This window comes from Rissa tridactyla, chromosome 2 (genome assembly GCF_028500815.1).
Source record: "Rissa tridactyla isolate bRisTri1 chromosome 2, bRisTri1.patW.cur.20221130, whole genome shotgun sequence".
NCBI classification, from domain to species: domain Eukaryota; kingdom Metazoa; phylum Chordata; class Aves; order Charadriiformes; family Laridae; genus Rissa; species Rissa tridactyla.
In genome coordinates, this window is record NC_071467.1 from 152,676,644 (window position 1) to 152,690,140 (window position 13,497).

At 40.9% G+C, this 13,497-nt stretch overlaps 1 protein-coding gene across 14 annotated transcripts in view; it reads right to left on the minus strand.

The window, feature by feature from the left end:
- Nucleotides 1–13,497, minus strand: part of PARD3 (par-3 family cell polarity regulator) — a 466,403-nt gene that overhangs the window by 175,109 nt on the left and 277,797 nt on the right. For all 14 annotated transcript variants that reach the window (XM_054191470.1, XM_054191469.1, XM_054191468.1 and 11 more), the window contains 3 exons: nt 12,432–12,620; nt 11,795–11,965; nt 332–482 (listed from right to left, as the gene is read on the minus strand). In XM_054191470.1, coding sequence (XP_054047445.1) covers nt 332–482; nt 11,795–11,965; nt 12,432–12,620 — 511 coding nt within the window. The remainder of the gene's footprint in view (nt 1–331; nt 483–11,794; nt 11,966–12,431; nt 12,621–13,497) is intronic.

Here is a 13,497-nt window from a genome sequence, read left to right on the forward strand (position 1 = left end):
CTTTCATGCAAATGAAGACTCAACGTGGAGACGAGTCGGACCAATAACTTACTCTCCCAGCTCAGACACAGAAAAAACATGTTAAATGCTCCTGTTATTTCCTCTACTACCTGCCACGGGATATGAAATTCACTTCACCATTCCATTTATTGACTTTTTTTCTCACATTAACTATCCAGAAGGCTTGCGCGGAACAATTTTAAGGCATGTTTTAAGTTGGTCAGTGCAACCTCCATGTTCCCTCATCCCCACGTAACACATTATTCGCCCTCCGATGAATCACAGAGAAGAATCAAAACAGGCCCCGACTGGCAGAGCTGACGTGACTCACCCATTATCCTACTCAGCGCCGTGCTCCTCGTGGGCGACTCGCTGAGACCCTCGATCCCGCCGTAGAGGGAGTGGGAAATCCTCCGCTCCCGGTCATCCAGCAGAGTCTCTATGGGCAGCTCTGGCCCAGAGGGGCTCCCGGGTGACTCCAACTGCACAGAGAGAGAAAAATTAGCGCCCAGGGTCCATTTACCAGCATGGGGGAACTGTAACAACTTGCCTAAGGCCTAGACCTGTCTGGGCACCAAATGAGCTAGAACTTCTCACCCTGGACAAATATAATTTGCAACGACAGCTCTGCTTAATGACCAACTTTCTAAGCCACTTTACACTCACCTCCCACGGTGCCCTGTCAAATTTCAAATCCTTCAGCCGAAAAATTGGTGGAAAGAAAGAATAAAAAAAATTGCATTTTGATGTTTCTTTGTTAGATAATTTCTTAAGCAGACAGTTTTGGCTTTTTTCAATATTATCAGGCAGACAGCTGGGCCATGGCTCCCACACTGACAGCCTGTCAGAACAAGGCTCCTGTCAGGAGCGCGGAGCAGGAACTCCAGTTGGAATTGGGCTGCTGGCGCTTTTTGAAGTGGGGCCATTTGCTTTCAAATGTAATCATCATGGAAACCCCCAGGAAACCCCACCACACATATTAGTAACCAATATGCAAACACTCAAACATTTCATAGTTAGAAAGGAAAGTCAAAAAAAAAAAAAAAACAAAAACAAAAAAAGCAGACTTCACAGTAACTTTTATTTTTTTTCTACTTATGATAAGTACTTTGTTTTGCCTTTCCTGGCTGCAGGGTACAGAGGCCTCGCGTGCTTTGTCCCGTCTGGAAGCTTCCCTGATCCCTGCACTGCTGCAGCATCCAGGCAGAGCCACCAAAACCAGAACCAGCAAGACCTTAGGTGTCCCCCCCACCCCAGGCCTCACCCCCTGGAGCTGCTGGGTCCCTGCCCGCCGTGACTCCAGGCAGACCTCCCCGGGGCACTGAGAGGCAGACAAAGTAGGAGGTGGAAGAAAAACGATGGAGACAGGCTGCTTGGCCATATGGGGAGAAGGGGAGAAGACTGCATGTACGGCCGCTTGCCCACCCCAGCTGCTCTCCATCAGAAGGCTCCTCTGAGAGACTTCCCAGCTCAGCATTTGTTTGCAGAAGCTGATCATCCCCTGTTTTCCTGCGTACGCCTCTGCGATTTTTTAAAAAGAGAGGAAAAAGTTGAGTTCTCCTCAGTGAGCCCCAGAGAATCAGAGCTCAGTGGAAAGCAGTGCCCATGAGAGGCAACGTAAGAAAGCAACTTGATATCATCTAGCTGGGTTTAGCCACCCAACGTGGCCCCTGGGAGCGAGGAGAACAAGTGCCCGGGCACTTCCCAGTCAGGTCGGATACCAAATTTGTCAGCACCCAGCCACCCACCGCAGAGACAAAGACTCTCCACGCCATCACCCAGCCCTCGCAGCATCCAGCCTTCCCACCCCCTCAGTTCACCTGAGCTCCAGCGCCCTGCTGGTACTCAGTGATGCTACCAAAGGAGCTTCACTGAGAACATTTAATCAATTCATCTAAACAGCGTGGACTGAATCCAGCGCTATTAAAAAATAAACAAATATTAAAAAATAGATGAGTTTTGCAGGGTAATCATATGAACTCACACATCAAAGTGTTAGCTGTTTTCACCAACACGCCTCTTCATATTGAAGTGTATAGTTAAAACTTAAGCGCACGTATTTTATATGTATTGAAATGCAGTGGGGACCAGATACTGCAAGATACTGAGCACGCTGCAAACTCTTTGAAGCCACTGGGAATGCTTATTCCGAGGACTGGTATCTAAATGAGCACGAGAGGAGTAGTTCATAGTTTCAGGAATTACCATAATAAGCAACATGTTTGTTGGTTGTTTTTTCCTCTTTAAACAGCTGCCCATTATTAATCATTCTACCCACAATCCCCAGATGACTAAGAAATGTATGCTAAGAAAGATTTTTAAAAATCTGCTTCAAGGGCTACAAAGCACCCGGCTGCAGTCTCCACAGCAGAGGCTTTGAAGTCAGCCCGATGGACTAACGACTTCTGACATTGGGGTGCTGGCGTAACGCCCAGTACACGGAGGGGTGGAGGTCTGCAAAACACCGCCACACAAAGTCGAGGAGACCACGATCAGGAGGTCGCAGAGCCTGTAAAAATTATTATTTCTGTTCAAAGCCATCATCTGTTTAATATAAATGAGATATTTAATGAAGTTCCAAATTGTAGACTTATCTCTCCCAGTTTGATAAGCACTGGGGAGATTTACTGCATCGGAGGGTCAACACAATTACAATTGGAGGCACGTCAAGCTGCAGGAGAATAATAAACTTGCCGTGCAAGTGAATTAGACTCAATAAGGTTTAAATTGTGAAATGAGGATTTGTTTTATTAGTTTTTTTAAATTGCAGATTACAACTGACAGCTTTACTGAAAAGTAAATTAAACAATATTTGTAGCCTCTGTTGTAAAGGAATCTAAGGCAAATTCAAAAAGAATAGAAATGTTAAATTCTGAAACACTATGAGAAAAAAAAGCACAGCAACATTAAACTGCTTGAGATCTGAAACTTGCATGATAAAGGCGTTAAATAATAAACTAACCTTTATTTCATTGCCTTTAAATAAGGTGTGAAAATATCAAAGTGCTTTGGGATTTATTCTCCCAGTGCTATATTGATGACTTTATGTAACAAGTGTCCAGCTTTTAGTGAGCCATATCGCACAGTCCTTCTTTATGTGACAACCCATCAACTTTCAAACTCATTTGGAGGAAGGTCTCAAGAGATTTTCAGAAAGATACTGACAAGCAGAAAGCTCTGAATCAGAGAAATACACAGAAATTCACTCCTGGTAAAGCAGTAAAGTACAGGGTAAATAAAAGAAATAGCAAGAGCGCTGTGCTTAGATCACTGTGTTTTGTAAAGAGAATCACGTATTTTATCATTTTATGGGGAAAACTTTTTTCCATTTCTAATTAGCATCTCAAAAGATGGGTTTAAACAAAGGCACTGACAGCCAACTACACAAATATTTTACAAAAGATACAATACCATTTAAAAATAGCAAAAATTAGACAGGAATTACACAACTGGCTTTCAAAAACAGAAAAAGTATTTTCCTTACATTGTTAACAGAAAGTTTGTGTAAGAAAAAAATACATTTAATTTGGAAACTGTGCTGTGGGCAAGACAAAGAGATCGACAGTCCAAAGCAAGACTGCAGTTCAAATAAAGACTTGTTCTTCCTGATGCAATTCTAATGGAAAGCTTGAATTGCACATTCCAGTTCCTTCCCTTAGCTGATATCAGTGCTATCCGGTATAATTTGATTTGATTAACTGATAAAGAGTAGGCAACATAAACAAAGATGTACGAATTCCTGCCCTTCATTAAGGGCCTGGCAAGGAAAGCAGGCTAGGCAGCAACTGGCCCCCACACTTTGTATAAGTACCTGCCCCTAGCAGGAGCATTTCTTGGTGGGACAGTTCAGAGTCACGGACCAGTTGAGGCTGGACGGAACCACTGGAGATCATCTAGTCCAACCTCTTGCTCAAAGCAAGGTCAGCAAGAGCAGGTTGCCCAGTGCCTTGTCCAGTTGAGTTTTGAATATGTCCAAGGACAGAGACTCCACTACCTCTCTGGGCAACCTGGGCCAGTGGTTGACCACCCTCTCAGAAGAAAATTTTTTTCTTGTATTTAAAGAAATTTCTTGTATTTCAGTTTGTGCCTGTTGCTTCTTGTCCTGGCACTAGGCAGAGCCCTGAGAAGAGTCTGGATTGGTCTTCTTTATTCCCCCCATCAGGTATTTATAGACCCTGGTAAGATCCCCCCGAGCCTTCTCTTCTCCGCGCTGAAGAGAGAGACTTCTCTGGCTCCTAGCACTGATCTATAATAAATGATCATATTCGTAAAAATGCAATAAACCCTCACATGCTACAGATTGCCTGTAGCTCCTTTTCTCTCCACTCTCTTAAAATAAAAATAGAAACAAGATTTTTTTTTTTTTTTTTAAAATAAAAAAGGTCTCTACCCTGGCCCTTTGTCATTCAGATAAGAACCAGCTGTTTGCTAAAGCACTGTCTGTACTAACTAGCCCAGCTGCTGCTTATCTAGATGATAAAAGGACAACTAATGCGGTCCTTTCTACTTAAACACCACCATCCATTCTATCTGAAGTTATGCACATAAATATTAAAAAAGTTTATGCACAAGAACATTGCCAAAATATTCAAAGCATAAACAAACTACTTTTTTTTTTTTTTTTTAAAGAAACAACCATCAGACTCCCTTTTTCCTTCAGAAAGTAAATTATCCAAATACTGGCATGCAAGCACTATGGATTTTAAAGAAGTCAGTATACAAATGTGCTATATATTACACTGCATTCAGGGTATTGAAGCTCTTTCTTCTGGAATTATTCTCCAGGCTTTCTTTTTCCTTTCTTATCTGTGTACTGTGGCTAAGATGTCCAAAATGCTTCAGCTTCCTTTTTCAACAGAGATACTTTTACAATATTGCTACCCATACTAAATACGGTTTTCTTTCTTACCACCCAAGTTGGGATCCTGCTTTAGGGACAGACATTGCAAGACGCAAAAGTGTAGGTAAATAGCCAGTAAAAGGGTCAGGTTTGACTTGCATGCACAATTTTGCACTAGTAAATGTAAAATTAGCACAGTGTTTCTAAGAAAGTCTTGTTCTGACAATGTTAAAAGACAACCAGAAGACAAAAAATGCTTTCGTAATGGTGGGAAGGAACCCACACAGCTCTGCAAAATATAGTTAAGATGGTAGGTTGTGGGGTATAAGGAGGAACCTGGGCAAAGATCGAGCTTGTAAGTTGATACCAAGGACAGAAAACAGATAAAGGGGAAAAAAAGTAAGTCAGAATAAACTGGGGCTGGCAGGAGGGCAGAACAGAAGATACAAGATACTACAAAACAGAAACCCATGTACATACTTTCCCAATAACTAACTTCTTAAAATATTTGAGATGTTTCCTATTAAGACGTTTACCTAAAGACACTGAAAATCATGCACCAAAAAGACCAACAGAGGCCTAAAAGGATATTAACAAGTCCTGTATTAGAAGCTCAGGTAAAACGTGCCACAATTAAAAAAAAAACCCAAACAATATAGCCCAAGAAATAGAGAGAAAGAAGGAAGAATTTAAGCAGCACCCTTCAGAGGATGCTTAGACGGAAGGTAAAATGTTCACTACGGACATCAGACATAGGAGGGTACACAGGGAATCAATTGGATTCCTTGATGGCAAGAGTGAAAGGGTTCCTGAGGGACAAGTCTGCAGTAGAGTAGCTCAGTCATTTCTTTGTGTCAGTCTTTATTGCTAAAGACATCGGTGGGGAGGGAGGGATTTCCACACCTGACCCCATTCTTTGTAGCAAATAAGGAGAGGGGTGAGATCAGCCAGAAGAAAATACACAGGAGCATTAGACCAAATGGGTAGGTGAGAAGTAAACGTGTTACCCAGGTTGGATGGCATTCTCCCAAAAGCCCTGAAGGAACCCAACTATGAAATTGCGTAACTGCTGGCCAAAACGTTCAACATACTGCTATGAATGGCCATGGTGCCAGAGGACTGGTGGTTGCCTATATATCTAGAGAGGACCTTGGGAAATACAGACCTCCTTCTGGATAAAATGGTGGCATCTACACAAAAGAGTAAGATCACTGAGCATGATGGACGTGGGTTCATGAGAAAGGCAGACATCCATGGGGCAATCCCGCCTCACTGGGATGCTGGAGTTGCACAAAGTGCCAGTAAGCTCTCCAAGCTCTCAGGCAATGAATTGGATGTGGCATATTTACATTTTCAAAAAGCCTTTACCTTCATATCAAAGGCGTTAAGGAAACTAAGTTTTCATTTTCTGGATTGAAATCTGGCTAAAGGATTGGAAACAAAGATCAGTCTTCAGGGTGGAGAAGAGTCAGCTGTAGGTTCCCCCAGAGATGAGGGCTGGGCAGAGGTTAGGCTGATGAGCAGCTTTATCAATGACTTAGAGCGGGGGTGAACAGTGAAATCACCGGGTTTGGAGAAGATACTGAAGTCTTTTCCACAGTTAAATGAACTCCAGAAGGTTGCCACAAAACTAATCTAGCAAGAAAAGACAAAAACCAAACCTGTCATACCAATTTCAAAGTAGGTAACTAGGTAATGCATGCAGGGAAAATGACGCTGAATGTTTTATACTTCCACGCACACCAGAAAAAAAAATAGGTGTTTGCTTGCTTCCTTTCTTTTATAATGAAACCACTCATTTGGAAAGTCTCTCTCACTGATCTGTCTGCCAGTCGATTTATGTAAACAGTTGCTGAGGTCCTTATATGGTTTGGCTTCACGACTTTTTCTCTGCTTCACGGTATGCTCCGATTTCAACTCAGCAACTGGAGCAAAAATGAACAGGCACGCAGAAAGAAACCTGGGGGTCTGCAAATCACTTGCAAACCTTTTTTTTCAGGCAGGTTTGGCAAGACATTAATTCTGTCAAAAAAGGGAGATATGAAAAAAACCCAACCAACCTCAAAATCTCTCATTTTGAGGAAAATGGTGACGCTCTCTCTCTTAATGGCAGACAAGTGCTGCCTGTGTGTGACATGAACACAGTGCAGATGAGCAATCTGTGCCTCTAAGCTGTCCAGGTTGCAGGACTGAAAAGAGCAGGATTCCAAAAGTAACGATTACCTTTATTTTCTTGAATCAGCACATACTGCCGCCAGCTGCAGGGATCTGCCTGGCAGTCACGCCTAAGCGCTGTGCACGCGTCAGGGCCATGCAGCCAGCAGCTGTTTGCCCATAAAGGCTAATCATAATAATATCACTAATGAACAGAACACGGCGCAAGGAGCTCCAGTGTTTCTCCTTAAATCTTAGCCTCCTTGCTAATTAAAAAAATGTCAGCCCCAACTTAAAGATCCAAAAAGCTGATGGCCATGTCTTCTGAAACTGAGGTATTAAATACTGTCTGCATATGAATATCAAGTCACTACTATTGTTATTCTTCCCATTTTTGCCACTCTCTGCACAACTTCGGAAGTGTACCTTAAAAGTCTTTCTGTCTTTTTAAAGGAAACTTGAGGAATCAACACACAATGCTGATCACAGAGGGCAAGGCTGAAAGTTGAAAACATAGGTTTGAACAGCATATTTAACTTTTTTGAAAGGGGGAGGGGAGGGGGGAGAGAAACTTAGATATATCCAAATCCCAAACTAAATGTTTTTGTTACACTAATCTAACAGCATCCATCAACTATTCCCTGTGTGATTTTTGTCTGGCGTGGCGGAGATATTAAACAAAGCTTTGCAAGGTTTGTAATAGTACAGCTTACAGAGTTAACTATATTACTGTACCCGTGCAGACGTAATGCAAACAGGAGAAAAACTCAGATACACAGTTTTGGCTTGGAGTTCATTCATAACTACCACTCGCTCCATGCTTATATCAATATTTACTACAAGATAATTCACTTGAAAACCTGGATGGATTTATATTCTATCTCCTGGTGAGTCAATGAACATTCTTTCTACAGGCTACTCCAGTTCAGAAAAACCACAACAGCATAAAAATGCTTTTTACCTTCTGGGAAGTTTGTGGTCTCTTTTGAGTTTACAGATAATACTCTTACGGTGTTTATGTACATTTTTATTGTTACTATAATTGCTTTGGAGGCTTAGGCTATAACACGAGAACTGCTGAAGCTGTACGAGAATAATGCTGGCATGAAAAAGGAATATCAGAGGTCACTTTACAAAGTTTGAAGCATGAAAAGGTTTCATGCTCCAGTTAAGTAGACTTTGACTTTTGAACCTTAAGAAAGCTTTCTGACAAAGAAAAAGCTCCTCTGCAGCAGGTCGGAAGCAACTGTCCCCACTTCTCTAAAGCCAGCTGAGCCATCCTCTCTTCTAGACAGCAACCAAAATACAGAGTGCACATGAAAATTCTGGTCTGAAATGAAACACAGAGAAATGGCACTCTGCAGAACCGTGCTGGCAAGTGAATTCTGCTCCCTCCTGCAATTCTTAGGGCTGATTATGAAAATGAATACTAAAACCAAAAGAACAGTATTCATACTGCTAACTTTCTTAAAATCCAATTCAAACTCAATTTTACCAAAGAAAAAAGCAGACTGGGTTGCCTATCTATCTCAAAAGAACTCAGCTTGATTTTGCAAATGCAAAATGATTACTGGACTTGAAGCCAGGAAAAAAAGCCACAAAGGCTTGGGTTGTTTGTTCTTTTTGCTGTTGCTTTTTTTAACAGCCAGACAGCAAATCTTTTTATCATCCAGTAGCTGAGCATAATTCTTTTTTGCATTGGCGTTATCACCACTTGTACAGATTCCCCTTCCGAGACACTTCTGCACTGTGGCATGGTAGGGAATCCCAGGACTGACCACGCCACTGGAATGGAGCGGAATGAACACCGCTGTTGGCAATGCACAAATGGGAATATAATCAAGCTCGTTCCACTTAACTGTAGTTCTGCAAGACTAACAAGAGTATAAGTTATATTTTTGTCCATACAGTGGGCATATACGATGCTGAATCAACACAGGGAAGAAATCAGTTGAACAGGATCTTTTTTGTTGCTGTTGGTATTTTATAGTGACACTTTTGGAGAAACAAAAGAGAAAGAAAAGCATAGAAAACACCAGGGAAATACTTTCTCAACAGGTCAATGTTTCTTTTTGTCTTTAACAGAAAGCAGTAAAACCCTATTTCTGAGGAACACGCTGGTAAAAGGTGTGATTTACCAAGACAGGCTCTGCCCTTCTGATGCTTTTACTTCTAATCTCCAAGCTCCTGAATTTGCTGCCAGTCAGATGTCATTTATTTTTTGTTGTAATACTAAAAAAATCTTTGCTGAGCCTTTATACTGGGCTGGTGGCAGCTACAGGAATATTCTAAGGGGACAGCTTGTGTGCCACTGCATCTAAGTGATCTAAGTTGCCGAATTAAGCATAATATAGCTGAGGCTGCCAGTTATGGCCAGTATCTGATGCTCCATGGGAAAGTGAACATCACCGTGACACTCAGTCACGCAGTGCTGCTCTCCAGCTGCGTCTCAGTCCATACATTCATTACTTAGGGGCTAAGCTGGCTGAATACCACACTCATATATGGTATTTATAGAATCATTGAGGCTGGAAAAGACTCTTAAGATCATCAAGTTCAACCATACCCCAGTATGTCCAACCATCATTGCAGTCCAAGCATAAACCTGCAAAGTCCACCACTAAACCATGTCCCTAAGCGCCATGTCTACACAATACATAAGTAATATTATCACAGCTCATCGGTATTATATCTGATTAATAATATCTACAGTTTAAATCCGTCCAATTCTTGAACAAAGAACTAGGGTTTAATTGCAAAATGCCAAGAAAAAACCCTCTCTCTCCACTTTTCATTTTATTGAAGTACGGACATTGCAAGACTTTCAGAAAACCGGCTTCTTGAATAATGCCAGCTCAGCAGGTAAATAGCTTTATGTCCATGCAAGTCGTGCTTTCATCCTACTAAAATATGCAAACAGTATTGACATCGTTATTTCCTTTGAATTAATGTGATGAAAGTAAGAATTCATGAGAAAAAATAGTTACAAAAATTATTTTGCATAGATGATCACTACACCAATAATTGCATATCATCACTTTCCCAAATTATTACAGCTCATCTCACTAGCTCATTGAGGAGCTGGAAAATCCACAAAAAATGGTAGCGGCGGCCCATCCTGCTCCCTCTACAGCTACATTTCAGTGTATCTAAATCTGGTTCTATCACCAGTTCTTTCATCTTGGGGCACATATAATGTAGACTCAGCTGTGGCATTTTTGCCATGTGATTTCTGCAAAATAAATTAGTGAATGCTAAACAGATGTAGGGCGCCAAACTATTCTTAACTTGAGTGAGCAAAAAAATCTATTGGATTTAAATCCATTGCTGGATTTGTTCTATCATGTTTATAAACACTGTGTTGGTACATCTGTTATAGAAGACTTTCACTAAGAGAGGAGCGAACATCTTCCATATCCTTTTTGGGAAAAAAAATAATAACTATATACTAAACACAGAAATAGTCTAAAATATTTCATCCTTTCTATGTAGTAACATATAAAACACATCTGAAATTGAGTAGGAATAATAAACAGTCTCCAAAGGGTAGTCTGTGCCCTCTGGAGTCCGAGTTCAGAATTATGGCTTGAACAGGACGTCGCCAAATATAAAACGGTCAGAATTCCTTCACCGCCAAGTGAGAAACTGTGTGCGTCCTGGGTGGCTCTCTAGCAGCGTGTATATATAAATGTGTGTATGCGTATTAAAGCTGTGTATAAGAAGTTAATCATGAGGAGCTTAATACTTTTAGAGAGACTAGTGTCTTTTCAAACGTGATTTTATAATACGCTATAAACTGGAATTTTTTTAAGATCAATTTTATGCATTAAGAAATAAACCATTCCCTTTCCCCCTAGGCAAGATCAGCAGTACTAAACCAATTTGTGCACATCATTTTTGAAGCATGATGCTCAAGAAATAACATCTCTGATAAGACCTTACCGGTGTTAACAAGAATGAAAGAATGACTTTTAGATGTCTTAAGAACAGATGCTTCCCCGACCCACCATTCAGCTGCACCCTGTTTAACTCAGTGCATTTCTCCAATTTGTCAAAATCATTTTGAAGTCTAATTCAATCCTCCACAGCATCTGCAGTCCTTCTCAGCGTCATATGCCCACATATTTCTGCTATATAGTATTGTTTACATTAATCTAGAAGATAAACTATTAGAAATCATGAAAATGTTTCAAAACATCAAGACATTAACACTCCAATGGAGGAGACAGAAGCTGCAAATAATATCAGAAAAAGAATCACCATGTCACCCTAAATTCAGTATTTTATACTTCCCTGCAATGAAGGCCAAGACCCAACATATTTAAAATCCAAAATAACAGAATTATTTGCATGAAGTTTTGCAGAATCTTTACATGGAACTTTTAATTGCTCAGATAAAATACAATAACGAAATTTAAGAGCTCTACTCTTAATTAAAAAAAATGAAAGTGACAAAGAAGCAAGTCAGTTAACACTAAGTCTATAAATGAAAGACTCAATAGACCTACATAAAAATCTCCAAAGAACAAAAATCACGTAAACAGTGGGATCCAATTACAAAATCAATATAGTTTTATTCACTGTTTCCTGTTATTCATTGATGAAAATACTCAAAAGAAAAACTTTATTGATTGGTAATAAGGTTAGCATGTCTAACACTGAAATTCGGATCATTTTGTAATTCTCTCTCTTTAGCTTCTCAGATATTATTTTCCAGGTCTCAGAGGAAACGTGACATCTCCTAAAACACAAATACGTTAGAAGTAAAAACTCAGAGTTTTGATATCAAAAGCGTATTACCTCATTGCATTTACTTATTCGCCTCGCCACAATAAGCTGAATCATTCCCCGTTTGTTTCCTTCAGTGGACATGGACCTCCTTAAAGTTTCCATAGCGTCTTGATTTGTTTTGCCCAATAATGATTCTCCATTTACCGCTATTAGTTGATCGTTCACCCGAAGCCTGCCATCCTGGAAAAGGAAAGATTATAGCTAGTTACATAAAAAACACACAAAAGAAGTTTAGTCTGCTGGACCAAAAGAAAAAAAACCCAAACAACTGTGCTTAGTCTTAGTACTTTATGGCCAAATGAACACAGGTATAATAGCTTCCACTGCAGCCATTGTAGTAAATGTCTTCTCCAATTACAGATTTGCACTGCAAGCTATTATCTTAACCTCTTTGCACAAATAGCATACTAATTGAACTGTACCAGAGATTGCTCGTATCCTTCCCGAGAATCTGTAAAGGCCGTTTAAATCCTGGGATAAACAAACACGTGAATCTGAGTAGAAATCTAAATGTTACCTCTGATGGTGTAATTGGAAAAAGCTAGTTACAGAGCCATTTCATTCCTCTTGAATCTGTGGTTATTTTTAAAACAGCCTTATTATGGAAAACCGAGGAAAACAAAGGTACACAGATGTTCCCTCTCACCTTGGATGCTGCTCCGCCGTTAATAATGGACTTGACGAAGATTCCTAAATCGGCATGGTTTTCTTTTGACCGGTTACCTTTGACACTCACACCAAGTCCAGCTGATCCAGAGTCATTCAGTGGAACTTCAAATGTCAGGAATTCCCTGGTGCCATCAGGTGTGAGGACAAGCTCCTCTTCTTCTGCTTTCTGTCAGGAAGATTAACATGGGATTATAGAAGAGCATTTCTCTTCGGGAATTCTCTTCCCTCAGCTATTAGCATTAAAAAAACCTGCTTTTAACTACAATGCCACAATATTTTCCACAGTAATTATTTGAAGAAGCGTGCACAAATAGTATATATTCAGTCACCTCCAGCTGATGCCTGGATTCAGAAATCTTATGTTTGGGTCTAAGTGCTTCTCTGTCTAGTAAAATAATTGAATCGTGTGTCATTACTGAATGTGCCATTAACACCAACTCACACTCTCTCTCAAAAGAGAGCGGTATCAGAAATATTGTCTTACTTGCAAACCTACAGAATTTTTAAAATATCATCATCATCTATGGTAGCTTTGCAGTCATGGAGAGAAACTAAGTGCAAGAAAATTAAATTCAAAAATTACTCATTCACCTCACCTCATTTTGTTTAAACTCGTTGTGTTAGGAAAAACAGAAAATTACACAGCTGATATCTGCAACAGCTACTGCCAGGCTTAGCATCAAATCCAGCTCTGAGTGATCATTTTCCCATCTTTCCCAGCTCTGCCTTTCACCTCTGTCCTCCTACCCACATCTTTGGTTCTTCACTGCCCTCCACACCCAGTTTTAGCCTGACTGGGACAATCCCAGGCTTTGAACACCAGGAATTATAGTCCCAGACCTGCCAGCGTCCCTGGCAGGGAGTCGCTCAGTGACACCCTTCCACGCATCCGAAAGCCGTGCAAGTGCAGGAGACCGGCCTCTCGCTTCGCCTCCCGACGAGCCTGGGGTGGCAGCAGGCTGGGAGCAGGGGCCCTGGGGTGTCCCCACAGCGTGATGGCACTTGTGGGGGCAGCAGGCATGGGCACAGCACCCAGGAAAGAA